This window comes from Trematomus bernacchii, unplaced genomic scaffold (genome assembly GCF_902827165.1).
Source record: "Trematomus bernacchii unplaced genomic scaffold, fTreBer1.1, whole genome shotgun sequence".
Taxonomy (NCBI): domain Eukaryota; kingdom Metazoa; phylum Chordata; class Actinopteri; order Perciformes; family Nototheniidae; genus Trematomus; species Trematomus bernacchii.
Genome location: NW_022988097.1, coordinates 8,773,348 through 8,793,314, shown reverse-complemented (window position 1 = coordinate 8,793,314; position 19,967 = coordinate 8,773,348). Strand labels below are relative to the sequence as shown.

At 39.2% G+C, this 19,967-nt stretch overlaps 3 protein-coding genes across 5 annotated transcripts; 2 read left to right on the top strand and 1 right to left on the bottom strand.

The window, feature by feature from the left end:
• On the top strand, positions 1 to 4,350 carry gcna (germ cell nuclear acidic peptidase). Of its 3 annotated transcripts, none has more exons than XM_034121061.1 (13): positions 1 to 106; positions 445 to 542; positions 1,138 to 1,330; positions 1,427 to 1,499; positions 1,640 to 1,689; positions 1,832 to 1,898; positions 2,011 to 2,081; positions 2,172 to 2,594; positions 2,694 to 2,859; positions 2,940 to 3,084; positions 3,188 to 3,323; positions 3,473 to 3,677; positions 3,793 to 4,350. In XM_034121061.1, the coding sequence occupies exons 2-13, from the start codon at positions 453 to 455 to the stop codon at positions 4,019 to 4,021; spliced, it is 1,848 nt and encodes a 615-aa protein (XP_033976952.1). In that variant the 5' UTR covers positions 1 to 106; positions 445 to 452; the 3' UTR covers positions 4,022 to 4,350. The 3 variants fall into 3 exon arrangements, with proteins under 3 accessions (XP_033976952.1, XP_033976953.1, XP_033976951.1); XM_034121062.1 differs by having other exon boundaries at positions 32 to 106; positions 440 to 542; XM_034121060.1 differs by lacking the exon at positions 1 to 106 and adding an exon at positions 189 to 235 and having other exon boundaries at positions 440 to 542.
• A 2,526-nt stretch (positions 4,351 to 6,876) lies between these two features.
• cetn2 (centrin, EF-hand protein, 2) lies at positions 6,877 to 9,171 on the bottom strand. Its single transcript, XM_034121069.1, has 5 exons — positions 8,863 to 9,171; positions 8,489 to 8,653; positions 8,266 to 8,394; positions 7,864 to 8,001; positions 6,877 to 7,675 (listed from the first exon to the last, which is right to left on the bottom strand). The coding sequence occupies exons 1-5, from the start codon at positions 8,863 to 8,865 to the stop codon at positions 7,586 to 7,588; spliced, it is 525 nt and encodes a 174-aa protein (XP_033976960.1). The 5' UTR covers positions 8,866 to 9,171; the 3' UTR covers positions 6,877 to 7,585.
• A 1,011-nt stretch (positions 9,172 to 10,182) lies between these two features.
• On the top strand, positions 10,183 to 18,109 carry nsdhl (NAD(P) dependent steroid dehydrogenase-like). Its single transcript, XM_034121005.1, has 7 exons — positions 10,183 to 10,407; positions 10,521 to 10,682; positions 14,467 to 14,613; positions 15,026 to 15,154; positions 15,653 to 15,795; positions 16,700 to 16,802; positions 17,359 to 18,109. Exons 1-7 carry the CDS (start codon positions 10,387 to 10,389, stop codon positions 17,689 to 17,691), a joined length of 1,038 nt encoding a protein of 345 aa, XP_033976896.1. The 5' UTR covers positions 10,183 to 10,386; the 3' UTR covers positions 17,692 to 18,109.
• Positions 18,110 to 19,967: the final 1,858 nt, after the last annotated feature.

Genomic DNA, 19,967 nt, shown 5'->3' with positions numbered 1-19,967 from the left:
CTGAGCTGACTACTTCCGGTCTTTCATGGCACACAATTTGAATTTGCCTTCGCTTAGCTTCATCTGCCAACTCTGCTTCTTATTTACAACAGCAGCAGCGAATTCGGTAATCATATCTTATGTAAAATCCATTTTGAATTACCATTATAATAAATGTTCTACTGAGGTTTAAGCTAACTTAGTGGAAACACGGAAATATTGCTCCACTTTCAGACATGTATCGTGAGTCCAAACAGTATGTTAGCTAGCACGTTGCTAACGGTCACTCTAGTGTTTCTAGCAACAGTAAACGCATTATCTAAAATAAGTAGCTGGTTCAATGAAAATCATGTATTATATTTATACCATCTCATATAGCCTATTGTGAGCATACAGGTTTTGCGTTAGGGCTGGACTTTAAATGTTAAATGTCGTGTTGGTATGTGTACCTTTTTCACAGAGCAGAGGAAACGATGAATAATGAGACTCGCACATTGTTTGAGAGAGTTGCGAAAAAGATGGGCTGGGATGATGAGGGAGGACTGGACACAGCAGAAAAAAAGGTTTGTCTTTATCTTAAAATGTTAACAAAAAGATATTTAACTTAATGAAAGATCAGTACACAAAAAAGTCATTTTAAGCAAAAATGCCATGTATTAGTTGTTTCCAGATTCTTAAATTAATCTAATAATCAAGTGATCATCATCAATAATACAAATAATCGTTTTTCAGCCCTATGTTGTGCATCTTAAGATAGATCGATATATAGGTACTTTATTGATCCCAATTTGGGAAATGTTTGCTTTGCAGCAGCATAAAAAACAAAGGCAATGTACATAAGAGAAATTAAGACACTAGAAATAAAAAGTCCAAAATATATCTGAAATAAAATAGCATTAAAAAGTTTTTTTTAAATATACATGTGAAAAATATAAATGTGGAAATACAAATATCCAGTAACAAATATAATGCAAGATATTATTGGTCAAGAAATTGATTATTCAATATTAAATTGAATATAAATGTAAAATGTACAGTGGGAGTTTAATTCCAATTATCAAGAGAAGCTATGGAGCAGAGAGTTCTCTTCCGGCCAGAGGTGAATTGTTGTACAGTGTTAAATGGTAACGCCAATCCGTCTGTCTTTGTTATTTCCAGCTGATAAGCTCAATTGGCAAGACTCGTCATCCTGCTATAAGCAGTTTTGGATCTCTGGCTCCAACAGCCTCTCCGGTCCAGCTGGCCCTCTGCGACAGTGAAGATGATCCAGAGAAGGAGAACCAGTACTCTAAGGGCAACGATTACAGAAACAAGTATTTGATCGAGTCCAGTGATGACGACTTCGACCAATGTGAGTGGGTTTAACTGTACACATTTGCATATCGATAATTTGTATGATTCTGTTTGCAAATACAAATATACGTTTATTTGACCTTTTTTGCCTTAGTTCTTGTGGGAAGAGCTACGCCAAAAGCAAAACCTTCCTCGCTAAAAGTATGTAGTGCTGTAAAGAAAGACAGGTATGGAAATACTTGCGCTGTCAACGTTTCATGAAACAACAGCACTGTGTTGTTTCTTGTTTCTTATTTCAATCTCATATGTCTCATCAAAGTTTTGATCATTTTAGTTTCAGGTTCTAAACCATTTTTGTTGTTCTTAGTTCAAATGTCCTTGTAGTGAGCTCAGACGATGACGGCGGTTTTGAAACATGTAAGTGGTCTTGTCTGCTTCTGTAACCCTTGACAATAAGTGAAACACATTCTAACATCAGTGTTATACCATATTTGTTTGTTACATTATTATATTGTCTGTTTAATTTTCCTCTCCTTTATCCCAATGTTGGATAATGAAGTTCTGCAAAGAGTGAAAACCCCAAAAGCCAAGCCAAAGAAAATTGCAGAGAGTGGGAGTGAAGATAGGTGAGTGTTTAATGTATTTTTTCTTAATAATTAATTGTTTTCTCTTAAATGCTTTGTCGGTGTCTGTAAACTTTTTTTGAAAAATCTATTTTACTTTTTGTTTCTTCTTAAGCCTGAAAAACTTCATAGTGGATAACCTCTCATCAGATGATGACTTTATTCACCCCAAATCATCTGTTAAAGGTAACTTTGAATGAACTTCTCACAACTGACTGTTATATATTTGAAAGAAAAGCAATGCAAAATGTGATGTTTTTTCCCTCTGTTTTGCAGTGCCTAAGAAGAGCTATACTCCAGCAGTCTTCCACCCACTGAGGAGGCCGCTGTCTCAGTGGGCCTCCCCAGTCTTTGTGAGTGACAGTGATGATGATGATGAGGAAAATATTGTGGTCAAGAGCACTTGGAAGAATCGTCACTCAAAACCTAAGCCCACACCAAAGGCTGACCAGAAAAAATCTCTGCGGTGTGATGAAGACGACGGTTCCCCATTCCTACGTTCCCCTCCCATCCATTCTCCTTTTTTTCTTCTTCCCCACAAAACTCAAACATCACTGGCCTCTCCGAAACGCACTCTCTCAGCCCCTCCCAAGATGGATAATTCGTCCAGTTCTGAGGAGGAGTTCATATCCCTACTGGAGAGACTGAAAAAGAAAAACAAGTTCCCTGGCACGCCCTTCTCACCAAGAAGCACTAATGGTACAGGTTTTATTCAGATTGTTGCATCTGAACAGTCTCTAGCTCTTGTTTTGATTGTAGTTTTGAGGCTGATATCAATTGTTTTGTTCTTAAATGTAGGAAACGACAAAGAACCTCCTGTGCCAGCCCCTTCTGTAAAGGGATTCTCAACACCAGTCTCCAAACCATTAAGGGAAACACCTCTGCAGACAAAGACACCAGGAAAACCCGCCATCTTGAAGCCCACGGTCAGTCAGACTGAGCCTAGACATGGACCCACCAGCAGGTACGTCTGTTGACCAGTTTGTATCTTGATTGTCACTCCCTTAATTTGTCTTTAGTTAACCCTGTCCTTTCTTCTTCTAGGGTAGCACTGTGTAGGACCCCAGGGTGCTTCCTACAGACCTTATCAAACCCTGGCTCCAGCTATGGCCGCAATTTTAAGCAGAACAAGGAAGAACTCACCAGTAGACTTTACCTGCTGTACAATTCCAGTGTATTTGACACTAAGGTGATTAAGAATGTCATTGTTGTTGCATACTATTTAACATTGTTTAGGTTGCTTCTTTAACATGTGGTTGATATTGTCTTTACTTGTCTGGCTTGACTTCTAGCTCCCCGTCAATATGTCAGTGATTTGGAATAAGAAGTTGCGTAAAACTGCCGGTTACTGCATCACAGGGCAGCAGCGAGGTGGAGGGAACCGCTACGCCCGCATTGAACTGTCCGAAAAAGTCTGTGATTCTGCAGGTAAGGCTTTAGTAAAACAGTTTAAAGTAATCAATTGTGTCTTTGTCTTAATGTAAATACGTGAAAACATCTTCCATGCACAGTATCATTTTCATTTATGTTCGTTTGATCAAATCTCCCGACCACATTATCACTTTCCACCCGTCTAGATCGCCTCAGGGACACGCTGATCCATGAGATGTGTCACGCTGCAACCTGGCTGATTAACGGTGTGAGGGACGGGCATGGAAACTTCTGGAAGCTGTATGCTCGCAAGTCCACAGTGGCCCACCCTGAGCTGCCCATGGTCACTCGCTGTCACAGTTATGACATCAAGTACAAGTTCCAGTACCAGTGCACCCGCTGCAAGAATACGTACGTGCAACCTATTTTCAGACTGATTGAAATCATTAAACTCATGACGTTCTTTTCTTTTTTTCACCTTGCATTTTCAGCTGTTCTTATTTTATTTTATGATGATTCTTCACAGGATCGGACGTCACTCCAAGTCTCTGGACACTCAGAAGTTTGCGTGTGCCCTCTGCACGGGACAGCTCGTCTTACTGACGTCGGCCAAGCAGCGTGCTCCCACACCTTTTGCCAACTTCGTCAAAGAGAACTTTGGGACCGTGCGACAGGAGTTAATGGGACAAAGCCATGGCGAAGTGATGCGCAAACTTAGTGCTGACTTTGCTTCGACTAAACTCAGTCAGAGCTAAGACCTCGCTGCTCGTTGTACTGTCATCTACAGACTGAGCCTCACAACAACAGGAAGATGAAATACCTCAGTCAACTGGTACCGAGTGTGCAGCTCTGACTATTTATATTGTGTTTTTGTGTTTTTTTCTATCTCCATTTTCATGAAATCTTCTATTCATCACATTGGAAGGTATACCTCCTGTTATGACTGATATAAACTGGAGATCAGTTTCTTAAATAATTGGGTTTCTACAGGACGGTAAAATCTATTTTTATTGCATTTTTTAAATAATTGACTAGTTCTTTCTGTTTACGAATGTTATCAATAAAGTTGAAATGTGTTACTGTTCATGAAATGGCCAATTGACATCTTTACGACATTTAATTTGAGTTCTTATAATTAATCAGCATGTAATAGTTTTTAGAAGTTCCTTTTACAAACATACATTATTGAAATACCTATGTGTAGATCCCTGGTTTTATAGTGTTCATTACTAGCACGTAGTAGTCAATTTACTTCCTAAATAACATATCTTAAAGGGACCACTCCTGCAACTGTTATCCCGATAAGAAACCCTAGCTGTTGACACATCACTGTCCACAGGGAAGAGGTTTTAGGCCTGGGGTCTAACACGCTGACATGGGGAAGCTGAGTAAATGGACAGCCCGGCACATGACATAAAGAAGTAATCTCAATCAGCCATCAGAATGATATTGACTTCTGACATGGGTCTGCTGCACCATGTTGGGTTAATAATACTCTAGAGAGGAGAGCATCTTTGGATCTGAGGTGACTATTAACATATCCTTTTCCCAAAGGTACAAGTGGCTTTTCAAGCTCCAGCGATTTGTGTTTTCTTTTTGGACTATCTGGAAGGCAGATCAGAGGGGCCTGTATTTCATGGATTTCCACTGCAATGTGACCTTACTAAAGGCACCGACACAGATTCATTCCACCATCTACCACCTGGTTAAGACGGTCAGCATGTGTGTGAGCTGCACCTTGAACACCATACTCAGCGTTCCTTTACTCCTGGTCATCCCGCGCTCCCCATCTCTCCTCAGACAGGCTCGATTCCTGCTCCTCACACACAGCCTTGTCTTGTGTGACAACCTCCAGGTAGGTCACCACTGATTTACTTTGAACTGCACGCCCTTTCTCAAAATCTGTGATCCTTATAAGATGCCCTTTGAGATAAAAGATCACCCTTATTACCATTTCAGCAGCTCCTCTGGACAATCAAAGCCGTTGTTCTGAGATCAAGAGAAAGTATGCCAGTGACCCACTGTCTGATCTTCTGAGCTGCTGACCAGGCATTGCTTATTGGTTTGTAAAACATTGATTTATATTTATTCAATTCATATTTGGTCTATAAAATGACTTGTACTCCAGTTTGTCTGCTACAGAAGAGGTCACATCTCATTTTGATTGAACATCACCTGGAAAGGACGACTCTTTCTCCTTTGGATATAGGTTGCGGTCGAATAGTCTTTAAGAATAGAGAGGTTCCTTACTGAGTGAAATGAGCCAAGATAAAAGCCAATCAATTTCTCTAAATGGAGAAGCAGCTTTCAGTTATTATGCTCCAAATATCTGGAACAAACTACCAGAAACCTGCAGGTCCGCTGCAACTCTTACTACTTTTAAATCCAGGCTGAAGACTTTTCTTTTTGCCGCTGCCATTAATTGAATTATTCATATATTAAACTGCACTGTAACTTTTATTCATGTATTTTTTTCTTTTAATGTTTATTTTATTATCTTTGCTGACTGTTTTTAAATGCCATTTTCTTAATGTCTTTCATTTTTGTAAAGCACTTTGAATTGCCTTGTGTTGAAAGGTGCTATATAAATAAACTTACCTTACCTTGCCTTGCCTCTAAATGCTAAGAAAAGGTGCTTCAATATAAGCTCCTTTCACATCTTTCCTTGACCTCATGGTGTTTTTCATCAAGGTCAAGAAAAGTGGTTGGCATATTACATGCTTTATTTGTTTTATGATTCAGCTGCAGCCATCACTCAGGTTTAAAATCTATTGATCTGTGTAAATATCACTTCTTGAGTTTTACCAAAGCCAGTCTCTCTTGAACACATCGGATGGTATCTTAAAATGTACAGTCTTTGTAGTGCTCAAAAAACTCCAGCTGTGTTTGAGCTCCAGTGGAGTGACAAAATAAAGGAAATTGCACTAAAAACATAGTGACAAAAAAAGATTCAAACTGCTAAGGGCTTATTGTAGCTTTGGCATTTGTACTTCATAGTATTTACAGATATGTATAATTACTATCCATGACAATACAAGTGAATTATTCCGGCTAAATTAAGGATCATTTTTGTGTACCGTGCATAGTAAAACAAGACCTGGAGCCCCCTTTAAAAGTGCTGTGATTGACGTGTGTGACCTTAATTCATCTCTACTCTGCAGACAGCCTGCCTGCTGGCTCACCTGTTTTGAAAACTCCACATGTAACCCTGACATAGAATTGAACGGCATCTACTTTATGTATTCCCTTTGCACAGGTGGACCTCTTCCTGAGCACTGCTCTGACTGAGGTCCTCTTTGTAGCTGTCTAGTAGCCCCTGCGCTCTGAATTCTGGATGTATGCTCATCTGTGCTCAAAGTCAACAACCAAAATGAATTATAATAAACATCTTACCGTACCTTCCAGTTAAGCACAGGAGCTTTTTCATTGCATCACGTTTTGTATTTACTGTTTGAAATAGTAAGGTTGGATAGTTGCGTCAATATGCTGCAGTGAGGTAGCAGCATCTGTTTAGTAACAGCAGTAGAATAAATAATGTGAGTTGAAAAATAAGAGGCTGTTCCAACACTGATAGGTAGAGGAACAATGAGAAATAAATGACAGGATAAACTGCTTCAAGATATTTATTCTGTACCTTAAACACTTCTATGCTGTATATCTACTCAATAAATTCACTATGAATCTTACAAAACATTCAAGAATACAGATTATTTGTATATATATATATTAGAGTAGTTTGACATAACAGTGGGATAAATACTTAATTATACAAGAAAAATACATACACAATCATATTTGAAAGATATTGGAATACTCCCCATTTTAGGAGGCACAGGCACAAATCCACAGGAAGTACTGAGGTGAGAGCACTCCCCAATCATCAGTGGTAACAAAACATGAAACGGTGGCATTAAGAGAGTAAACCAAACATATACAGATGGATGAAACGTAATGCACACGCTGTATATTCAATTAAAGTATAGGAATGTACTGTGTTTGTCACTGTGTTGACGTAGGCACTGAGAAGTTCTTGACAATAAATACCTACATATTATCGTTTATATAATCACTGTATTTCTCATAAAATGCAGAGAGAGAGTATTCTCTTACTGTTTCAACAAATACACTGTAGATTATCATGTAAACCACCCGTCTTTAACAACCTCCTTTCAGTGCAGTTGATGACAGCTAATCCTTTTGATAGTCTCCGTATAAGTGTAAGAGGAAATGTATGGCACGACATAATAGGAGAATGGAAATGTTATATGAGCAGCATTGAATGTGAAAACACCGCTGGTCCCTAATGTGGTGCTCTACCTTCAGTACAGACAGGTTTTCTTCATGATGCGCAGGAACTCCTGCTGGTTCACTTCTCCATCTCCATCCCTGTCTGCTTCCTCTATCATTTCCTTCAGACACACACAATAAGAGAAGAATGATTAAAAGGAGACCAGAGGAATTTAAAACAAGCTATTTTGGTAGCATTCGAAGCAAATGTTGTGTTTACATAATGCCAAACTGCAGTCATGACCTTTGAGAGTGGAGTTGAGGGCTAATATGAATGTAATTTTGTTTTTTTCTACATGATTGTCTTTACCTGCAGCTCTTCATCTGTGAGGTTCTCTCCCAGCTCTTTGGCTACTCTCTTCAGATTCTTGAACGAGATCCTGCCCGTCTCGTCGTCATCAAACAGACGGAAGGCTTTCAGGATCTCCTCTTTGGAGTCCTTCTCAGCCTTAAATCAGAGAAGAAGGAGAGCAAGTTTAGTTCAAACTGCATTTCTGCAAGGGTGTGTACTGTAGTGGTCGGAGAACAGACAAAATAAATACAATACAAGTATAGTCAAAAAGTGGCTGATAGGGGTGGAATAAAGACTGGGGCTCTACTGACTAACAGGTTAAGAATCTACAATTACAAACTACAAACCAATAACTCAATTTCAAACAAGAGAAAACAAAGTGAATGCATATCTGGTATATTTCATGATATAGATAAGTACCATTTTCTGTGTCATGACAAAGAGGAAGTCAGCGAAGGAGATTTTCCCTGTGCCGTCCTTATCCACGTCACCAATCATCTTCTTGATCTCCTCTTTCTTTGGTTCAAACCCCAGAGCTCTCATTGCAACCTGTCACATTGAGAGAGGTGTGAGAGTGAAGCCCATATAAAACTGTCTTCTTCCACCTGTTGTGTGACTGTTATCAGCGTTAGGGCTCTTTTACCTTGAGCTCCTTGACATCAATGTATCCGCATCCATCGGTATCGAACAGCTCAAAGGCCTCTCTGATCTCCTGCTTCTGCTCCTCTGTCAGCTCTGGTTTGGGGGTGGTCTTCTTGCGAGGAGGGGGCACAGGACCCTGCAGGGATGGTCTCTTGGCAATGGTCGCCTGATGGGGACACAGGAGGGGAGAAAGAAGCAGAATAATTGTAATAATTGCAGACACAAGAGCCTATGATAACAACAGAATCAGAGAGGCTCCTGGGTGAAAATGGGCATTTCCACATACACACAAATAAATCATAGATATCCATCACTAATGAGTCAAATGCAACACAATAACAAAGATTGTGGTTATAATGAGGATGTTTTACTCACCATCAGCTGCAATGTATTTGTTTGTCAAAAAGGAAAATGCAGATCTTAGTCGAACTATGTTTTTATCTTGGCTATGAAGCCTCCCTATCATTTAGGGAGGAGGTGATGATAAAAACAGGTTAGCAGTACTTGACATCAGTTGCTCGCATTACACGTTAAATCCCTCCGAATGAGAGGTAGTGTCTTATTCCTCAAAATGTTCTATTTATTTCGCAGGAACGGCTGTTAAAATGTGCAGAAAATACCATGGATGTATAATAAGAACAACACGCACAGGTTCCGCTGTTCAGGAGCTGTCGTCATGGAGCCAATGCGTTTAATTTGTGCACCCTTTGTGCCAGCAGAGAGGAGATTGGCTTCATGACCACTGGGAAACTGAAGCAGGATACCGAAAAGGCACGAATGGGGGTGAAAATCAAACGCATCAGTCGGGCGAAAATATGATTGGCTGCTGAAGATCACGGGGTGCAAGACACGATCAGAAAATTCAGAGCTGTTGACTTCCTGGAGTTTCCATAGAAACATAAACGATGAAACTGCATATGGACATTTGGAAAGTATCTGTGTTATATTAACATGCAAACAAAGCACATTACATTTTGTATAATAGCCTATAAATTCACCCTCTGTGTCAGCAGACCTCATGTCAGAGCTCTACCCATACAAAGAAAATTATAGATATAAAGAGACTAATTACATTATAGAGTAGGCTATTAATAACAAAATAAATGATATATTTCTATATTTAATAATGTATACCTACTACCTCAATAACTATGTGCTCACTAGTTTTATATCAAAGTTGTTTCCTTTTTATATCTGTTTATTTTAGCCTACTTTTTGAATTATCATTTGCTCAGTTTAGTGTATTTTCCTCATATTACACGTTTTTCGAAGCTGTATATGTTTTATTTGGACTATTGTTAGTAAAGGATACATCTGACAACAAATGATATTCTGCAAAGTATATGGACACTAGTTAAATCTGTATCTATGGGTTTTCCTTTATGCTTGTATTTTATTATTAATGTACATAGAAAAACAGTCAAAACGAAGTACTAACACTCAAACTATTAACCAGTAGTAGAGAAAAACGTACTCAATAATTTTTATTATTATTGAACGTTTTTGAAGGACAATTTTGAACACTCCCTCACTTGGTGGTCACAAGGGGGGCGGGGTCTTTGAGCCAGAAGGCGGATATAGAACGAGTCTGTGGTCAATGGTTGGTTTAAATTGTGGCGTTCTTTGACGTATGTTGTAGACCATTGGTTATAATCAAACGTCACCTTTGTGCCGACCTTTGGCTCGACCAATCACAGAGCACTTATCACTCAGCTCATTTAGATGGTTGATCCGCGAGTTGAGTTGTAAGAAACTGCAGGTAAACAGTACCTTTGCATGCTTCAATGTTAAAAGTGTCACATTTATGCCCTGTGTGTTATAATATTAGGAGCACCGTTTCGTTACCTAGTATTCCACCTGTAGGACAACGTTATACTTTCGCTCCACTTTTCACTCAGTATGACAACTCGTGTTCGACCGGTGAGTTCAAACGTTTTTCTTTTCACGGTGCACATTTGCTTACACTTTTTATGGTGATAGTGCTTTTTGTTGGCCTGACATGTCTCATTTATCGCTACCTGTGTGTCATGCAGAGTAACAAGCGGTGTGCAGTCATCGGGGGCTCGGGTTTCCTGGGCAGACACCTGGTAGAGAAGCTGTTGGATCGAGGCTACTCTGTTTCTGTGTTTGATATCCGTCAGAGCTACGAGCTACCTGGGGTCGCCTTCCACCTGGGAGACCTGTGCGACAAGCAGGTGAGACCCAATACCCTCCTAGAGTCGGACTTAAATTACAACAATTTACACGAGCCATGGATGTATAAAGATAATTTCATGTGGATCTGATCTGACTAAACACAAAACCAAAAACCATGCTTGCAGGAATAGGTCTTAGCTTTGTTAAAAATACACTTTTAAAGGTCACCTATTATGCAAAATCCACTTTTTCACGTCTTTTATACATACATACGTGTCCCCTCTGTGTAAAGAGATTCTGAAAGTTTCAGGAAAAAAGACCCCCTCCCTTTTTGTCCTGATCCATATAAAAACCTGTCTGAAAGTGAGCTGATCAGATTTTGGCCACTTTATGATGTCATAATGATTTTGGCTTGTGTAACCATTAGCCAATAACCAACCAAGGTAACACCTGCCCACCTTATCACCTGAATATCCTCCTAGAGCACCATTGCGTTTTTTTTTAACCAAATATCTCTCAGATGCCCCTTTCACTCCAATGCGGTTCCCGTTCTAGCTCCGTGCTTGCGTTCTTCTGGTTAGGAACCGGTTTTTCTTTTCAGCCCCCGTTTTGTTCACACCGCCCAGAGCCCGACTGGTGCTGCCGCGGCTGCATCATGACGTCACCGTTTACGTCGCTGAATTTCTTCCCAACGGCGCTCAGTCACGCTCACAACAACAACAATGGGGGACTGCGTCGGGTCGATGATCATGTTGCTTTTAATCATACAAAGCCTGATTAAATTAAGAGTACCGTGGTTCATTGTTTAGTGGGAATGCTGACACAGCATTCCAACTATCTGTTATGCTACGCACGAAATTCTTTATTATTCCGCCGGGTTATTTTGCGCTGCTTCTTCTCCCACATTGAACATCGCAGAAACTCCGTTCGAACATCAAAACGTTCAGCTCTGTCGGGAATCAATGGCTATTACTTTTATCATTCATAATTTTCATAATTCCAGAGATACATCCCATAATACATCCCATTTTTAACATGGAAGTCAATGGAGAACTCTTCAGACTTCAACAATCTTCATGCAACTTCAACTGCTAACTGCTCCTTCTTCAACTGCTAACTGCTCCTTCCTACTTTCACTCAGAAACCTCATTCCAACTTTAAAATGTCACACATCTTTCTGACATTATTCGTGTAACACAACTTTTAAATCTGATTCTTACTTTTACAGATATTAAACATTGTTCAGACCTTGGTAAAGAGGCCTTCTTCATATTTTAGAGTGCGTGATGTCACAGCTAGAGTGGAGGACAGATTTAATTTTGCCTTCATATTTTCTTTTAAACCTGCCATAATTCCCAAACCCTACATTCCTGAGACATAATTTTTCATGACAAACGTAGAAAAACATCTCGTAGCTTGAAAGATAAAAACAAATTAAGCAAAATAATTAAACAAAATGCCTCTTGAGGGCATGAAGTGTCAAAAACGTTCAACAGGTCTCCATTAAACTCCATTGTAAATTCAGCCTCACCTTTCCCCACCACAGCAGCCGCACACCTTTAGTTAATCTGCCAAAAAGGCCACATTATTAACCCGAAAGTACACACAAAGTACACTTCAGATGCTCAAGTTCCTTGACATGCTTCACGCTTTGAAATTTCACCGATATCTGTTACGGTTCTTCAACAAAACGTTCATATGTAACGGGTTTATCTCTCATTCAGAACAATGAAAATGCTTTCCTCTCACTAATCACCATGGAAACCTTTGAACTCTGGACACGTTGTTAGCTCAAATATAAAAACCTGTGTCATGGAACACGATGATGTCATAACTCCAATTGACATAATTAGAGCAGCAGACTAATGACGTGGTCACTGGAGTTTAACAGACTGTCTCAGCCTATTATTTTCCATCTGATGGAGACTTCATACTGACTTCAACATGTTCCACACATTTTAGACATTATTGGTGACGTATGCTTTTAGTTCTAAAGTTTTCAGTTCAAATATTCTGCTGCTTTTTCATGCATTTAGACTTTTATTTTCTTGTTCTTATTTCACATTCAAGTCCCCTCTATTCATGAACCCTTTAAAGTACTCAGCCACACCACTTATATACCACGTGCGACTGTTGCTATGTCAGTTAATCTTTCAAATACAAGGTTGCTTGTTTGATTCAAGCTCTTGTAGTCAATATGTCAAGGTATTTATCCCTAACATTTTATCAGCTAACTAATGACACACACTCAGAGGATCTTTATAAACGTTTTAAGTATTGCACATCTTTAAACATTTTCATCATATGCCGTTTCCATGGAAACCATCCCTTTCCATCCCTCGCCATAAAAGACGATGTCGCTATAACTCCTATAAAATGTTCAAAAAGTGCTCAAACTTCACATGTGTGCTAACAGTACAGCCGTCAAGACATCTACGGGACAGTTTTGAGATTTCTTCAAATGCCGTTGCCATGGCAACACAATGCTCGCCATGAAACACCTCAAACGGCCCAAAACTTCACAGGTTTGGTAACGATGCAGCCATCAACGCATCTAAGCGTATTATGGGATGTCATCAAATGCTGTTGGCATGGCGACAGATCATTTGCCATCAAGTTAGTTCAAAAGTTTGCAGTTCAAATATTCTGCTGCTTTTCCAAGCCTTTTTACTTTCTTTTCTTCTCTCATCACACATTCAAGCATAGCAGTTTAGCGTCAGCTTTTCAGCATAAAGCATTCCCACTAGCAATTTCTTCAGGAATTGCATTCTCTAGTTTATTAATGTGTTTCAGCGGCATTTACCGACCGCTGCAGTGCTGCCCGCTGTTTGGCATCACAACGCTGTTATGAAAGTTTCTTTGGTATAAAATGGGTGATGTTAGCATAGCAACCGAAGCTAAACTGACTGTCTTGACAACTTGTTGCTATTCTATTGTAGCATAAGCCGTTTTCTACAGGCACATTTTACCGGCGTATTTTTCATTATGATTCTACTTGTGATAGTCGGACATGACAACCTGTGCAGCCCATGTATTGATTCCATCTGATAGCTGCTATAATACAAAACAAAACGGCTGCCTGCTCTCCACAATGATCAATGACAGTGAACGGATGGTCAAAGTAAGGTACAAATAAACAGAATCACACTAAGCCTGGTTAGTGTTGCCTGACTTTATAAAGTGTGTGGTTGCGTTCTAGTCACTTTGCTCAGCGCTACTGCTTGTTACAACTTTTATTTGCCGTACTCGCCATAAACTGTTGCTCATGTTGATCCCGCCCCTGCCCCCGCCTCCGACGTAAGCGTGACGTATGCGGTTCTTGCTTCTAGACCGACAATCTTTTGGAGCTTGGTAAGAACCGGTTTTCAGGGAAAAGAGCCGGCTCCGCTGCGGTGTGAAAAGGGAAAACCGGTGCTTATCAGGCTCTAGCTCTGAACCGGCCCTGGAACCGCGTTGGTGTGAAAGGGGCAACAGGGGCGTTGGGAGTGGCTCCTTATTTTCATCTAAAGTAACAGACACAGAATCAGCACTTTTGAAACAGGGCTGAAACAGAGGGGTTTATGGGATGCTACAATGCATGATCTGTTTGGTATTTTGAGCCAAACGCTTCAGAGACATGTTTTGTATATAACTGAGAACTATAATATATTGATGAAAAACAGTATAATAGGGAACCTTTAAGTCTTTGAACTTTTTCTTCAAGGTTTTAGAGACCTCTATTTTCAGCTGACCTGCAGTTTCCCAATGAACACTTGACACTTTCCCACTGCCTGAAAAGACTTAAAACAAATCTCTGACCTGAACCAATTGTCAGAAGCTATGAAATGTCCCTTTCTGCTCCAGGCTCTGCTACCAGCTATGAAGGATGTGTCCCTGGTCTTCCACTGCGCCTCCCCAGCTCCTGCCAGTGATGACCGCGGGCTATTTGAGAGGGTCAACATTCAGGGCACACGCATCGTCATCCAGGCCTGCATCGAGGCCGGAGTACAGGTGAGGCAAAGGTGGAGGCAGCCAGGGGAGAAAAGGCTGGGCTTTTATCTTTTTTCATGCCTACGATGAATTTTTCCAAGAATGTAAGATGCCATTGAAGTAGGGCTGCTCGACTATGGCAAAAATCATAATCTCGATTATTTGGGTCAATAATTGATATCACGATTATTAAAAACGATTATCCATTTACTTTGAAAACATCAATTTATTGAAAAAATAATATGAACAGTATGTTTTTAACAGTTGATTACCCTGAACAATAAGTATAATTCAACTGAAAAACCAATAAACAAAATAATCGTTTTATTTTGATTATGTTGTTTTCATAATCGTTGCAAGCCAAAATCGTAATTGCGATTAAAATACGATTTAATTGAGCAGCCCTACATTGAAGTCGTTTTTGTATTTTCAGAAACTGGTCCTGACGAGCAGTGCTAGTGTGGTGTTTGAAGGGACAGATATTAAGAATGGGAGAGAGGATCTGCCATACGCCAAGAAGCCCATCGACTATTACACAGAGACCAAGATTGAGCAGGAAAAGGTAGGAGAGTGTGTATTTTCACTGTGTGTGCTGTGTGCTCTGCATGTGTGACCATTAAAGAGGGTTTCATTCCTTCTATTCTATTTGGTGATGTTGTCTCAATACACACACCTTTTATACACTTTAATTTTATTACCATCATACCACAACTGAATATCATCTTCAGCAGTAGTAGGTACATCTCTTCAGGAAATCCTCCTGGACGTTATCTGCTCCATGCCCTTGACAATCCCTCACACTAATATGAGCTGCAACAATTAGCCAATAAAAAATAATTACCAAATATTTTTTGATTCATCGTTTTTCAAGAGAAAAATGCAGAAAGTAATTTCGTGCATTTCCCTGATTTATGTCATATAAAACTGTATAATTTTAGATTTGAAAGTTACAAAGTAAAACATGACCTTGGACTTTGAAAAAACGGAGATAGACTTCTGTCCATTAAATCGATAACAAAAATAATATTGTTGAATATTTTCTACTTTCATGGTGTTTTAGCTTGTCCTCGAGGCTTGTGACAAAGAGAAAGGTCTCCTCACAGTTGCTATCCGGCCTCATGGCATCTTTGGCCCTCGGGACCCTCAGCTGGTTCCTATCCTCGTGGACGCAGCTCGCAGGGGCAAGATGAAGTTCATCATTGGGTAAGTCGTAGTGGTTCAATTATTGCTACCAATCCAACTAGTTGAATCTACTAATAGAAAGAAAATAAAAGGCTCTTATTTCATAACTTATTACTGCAAGTAGTTATTAAAGAAAAATGTCCCTCTTATTAAGATTCATGTGTCAATAGTGCATTTCATAAATAAAAATGGTAGATGGAGACATTTCTCTCCAAAACCTGAACTCAAATGTAGGGTTTCAATTTGGCTTCCTGCATATAAGTGTCAAAAATAAACTGCAATGTGTTAACTTACAATACTGACATGAAGTGGAAGTAACTACTAATGCGTCAACCACCCGAAGGCATAACTAGTACAACAAGCACATGTTTCCCAAGGGTGTGGCTAGTTCTGCAAACATTTTAGTGATACACCTGTTCAATCATCATGTCTGCATGTATTTATGTTCTCACAAAAATAGGATTCTGAAAATATATTTTCTCTTATTTATATTTATATATATATATATATATATATATATATATATAATATATATCTTCTTATCAACTTTGTAGCGGTTTGACTAAAGTTGCTGGGGTGCCAGTCAGGTCAGGCCTCACAATTTTTATAGTTAAGGTTGAGTCAAACCCTACAAAGGGTACATGTTACCGACAGGGTAACATACAGCATACCCCTCTTAACCACTTCAATATTTCTGTATTTTTAACCTAGTAAATTAATACCTTTGAACAAAATACACTCAACACATCACTTTAAATGCAGACAAAATAATCACTGTGAAATTAGTGTTATGAAAGTGGCTCAGACGCTTAGACCGCAGTACCCATGTGCTGAATGATTAAATGTTTGAACTCCTACATTATTATTTTTTACCATTATTGCTAATTATATTTCTGTATTAATTTTCCTTCTTTGTTTTATGCAGGGATGGGACCAATCTGGTGGATTTCACCTTTGTGGAAAATGTAGTTCATGGCCACATTCTGGCTGCTGAGCGCCTGAGGCCGGACTCTCCTATATGTGGAAAAGTGAGTGAGAATAGAATCCAACACAGAGCCAATTTAATTTAATCTACTAGAGATATCATGTCGGTAGTCCCACAAGTCCTTTTTCAGGATAAAAATGTGTATATGCTTTTTATTTTTCATTTATTCTACTATTTCAACAATTTAGACAGTTTATACATCTAAAAATAAAAATTAGTAGAAGCGGGAGGGCAGAAAGCATAGCTTCCTGTTGCAGGATAAAGTAAATGAAAGATAATTCCGTAATTAAATACTCACACAGATAAACAAAATTCTATATATACATACACATACATATGTACACATATACATACATACACCCATTTCCAGGGTGAACATAACATATTAAAGTAAAACAAATTTACTAAGATAATTATGATAACAGTCATTATAATTGTTATAGTATTTATAATTATTATTATTATCATTCTTGTTATTATCATTATCATATCATCATATACACTTTTTCTAAAGACACAATGGCCGGATAAAGATAAAAAAAAATACTGAAACTGAATGTCAAGCTAAAAACATCTTGTATCCCCTGCTTCCCTTTCAGCCATACCACATCACCAATGACGAGCCCGTTAAATTCTGGGACTTTATGTCTGATGTGTTGGTGGGTCTGGGGTACGCTGCCCCCCGCTACCACCTCCCCTACGCTCTAGTGTACGGCCTGGCCCTGCTCCTCTGGCTGCTGGCTCTCATCCTGCGCCCTCTGGTCTCCTTTAAACCCACCTTCACCCCCATGAGAGTGGCTCTGGCTGGAACCCACCACTACTACAACTGTGAGCGCGCCAAGCAGGACCTGGGCTACAAACCGGTGGTCAGTCTGAAGGACGGGATAGCCCGCACCGTGCAGAGCTACCCTCACCTCAGACAGGGGGCTTGATGGAAGAATGAAGACTGTTGAGACATGTAAGGCTGTACAGTTACACTCGCTGACAATACAGTGATCACGTAACCCTGACTGGACAATTTAGAATAAGAGAAGAAACCTCACTATGTGTGCCTTTTAGGAAATCGATGTACTTTTCACCAGCAGATGGTAGCAAACAGTTCTATGTTTGGTCAACACACTGCAGTCTAGCAATGTGTGTAAGCACTGAGTAAACAGTAAAACCCCTGTATATGACAACATAAATCTACTGATCTTTCACTGTGAAGACATTACCATTCATATTTTGCTTTTGTTTGACAACATATGCTCCATAAGCATTGCGATTATCGATGTTACTGTCATGTGAAGACATTTTTATGCAAGAAATGTAACAATAATATAATAAAATAATGATAATAATGCAAGTAAACACTTTCAAGAGGAATTCACTTTCAAATCTGAATAATTGTCTGACATTGGAATTGGACCGTGAAGAAAATGCACTAAAATATCCAATGTAAATAAAATAATCAGGCTTCTAAAAAATGACACGCAATATATTGCCATTCGGGGTTTCTCAAAAGTAAGGATGTGTAGAAACAAAAGGTGCAACATAACATAGTTGTGAGTAACAACAACATCAACCCTCTCTGTCGTCTTAAACCCAAGATATTCTCACACCTGAGCTGCAGATGATACATCTAAAATGTTAAATGATCAGGGGCAAAATATACTCATCTTGACAGGCATATTCTTCTTACATGTCCCCATATTTCATCTGTTTGCTGTACACTCCTTGAAATGCTGGTGTTAATGTCAAATGTCTTGATCCGTTAGAAAATGGTTCTCCTGATACTACTTGTGTGAAAATAATTGACAGCCTCCATTTCCTCTTCTTTTAATTAAGCAGCATGCAGAGATACTTTACAACAACAAGCCTGTAGCTTGTAGCAACACGTTGTCCCTCTCTTGTTTCAACAGAACAACACCAATGCACAATGCCACATGCTTCAAAGAAGAATGGAGGCTGTATTACATAGCATCATATTACTAACCACAGTTTAGAGCAGAGGTTCCCAAATTGTTTTGTCTCGTAAAATCCTTGACCTGGTCGTCATTCTATAAGTACCCCCTCACATCTGTTATGATTCACCTACATTTGTTCTTGTGTTAAACCCTCTGTAATCAGATTAAACCCAACTGCTCCTTAGATAAAAATCCTTTTTACAACTCATCCTTAATACAAATGCAATTCAAACTTGACATTTACACTTATGTCAGTGAAAAAAAGACTCACTTCTAGCAGTTTCAACATCTGTTGTTAAGACTAGAGCTTTTAATGACACACTTGAGCTTGCTTGTCTTTCATAAGCTTTGATAGTTCTGGGGACAGGACACCAGACTTATGGAAATTGATTTTAAGATGTTTTGTAAAATAAATTGCAATCCCTAATCTTTCTACATACCACCTGCAATCCCCTCCAGTACCCCTAGGGGTCCCCGTATAGGGTTTATAAGTCTAAAACAATAAATACCCATATGCACATTTAAAGAGTTATTGGTGGCGGCAATTGTTTCTCCTTCCCATACTGGCTCGGTAAAGATTTGTTCCTAATGTTATCCCGAAACCATTAATGGGGGATAGTTCAAAAATGCATTTCAAAGTGCTGACATGGAAAAAATTAAATATGAGGATGATAAATCAATTGGTATCTTAAATTGGTAACTAATTGTGTGCAATATTCTATCTTTGTGTAGCTGGGCGTCAATCATAGCTTAGCACGGTAACACTTTGGAAGTGGAAATAACAACATCATGCTGCTCAAGTCTTTTTACACAGAACAAACACTCTCTCTTACTCTGGAATTGCATTAGAAATGGACCTCTTCATGGATATTATGGACTGGAGGAATGAGCAATAACTGTTATGTATTGGAATAATAGTTGGTGTCCACATACTTTTGACCATACTGGCTATTTCCATATATAACACTGTACCATTTCTTTAATGATTGGTCATCTGTGCTATTAGACACTGTAAATCATCAGGATGGCATGTGTTTCTTCGAGTTACGGGGATTCATAAAATACTATTCAAGAACTGTCATTGAATACAATAATGGGTTAGGCAATGACAATGCATTGTAAGCTAGTTTCAATCCTTCAATTTCCATACTACATCCGTCATTCTGTCATGTTAATGATCGCAAAGTATAAAACAAAACTTGTAAATACCTGAGGGCCTCCTTCTCACAGTATTTATGGCATACATATATTAGCTGTCACAG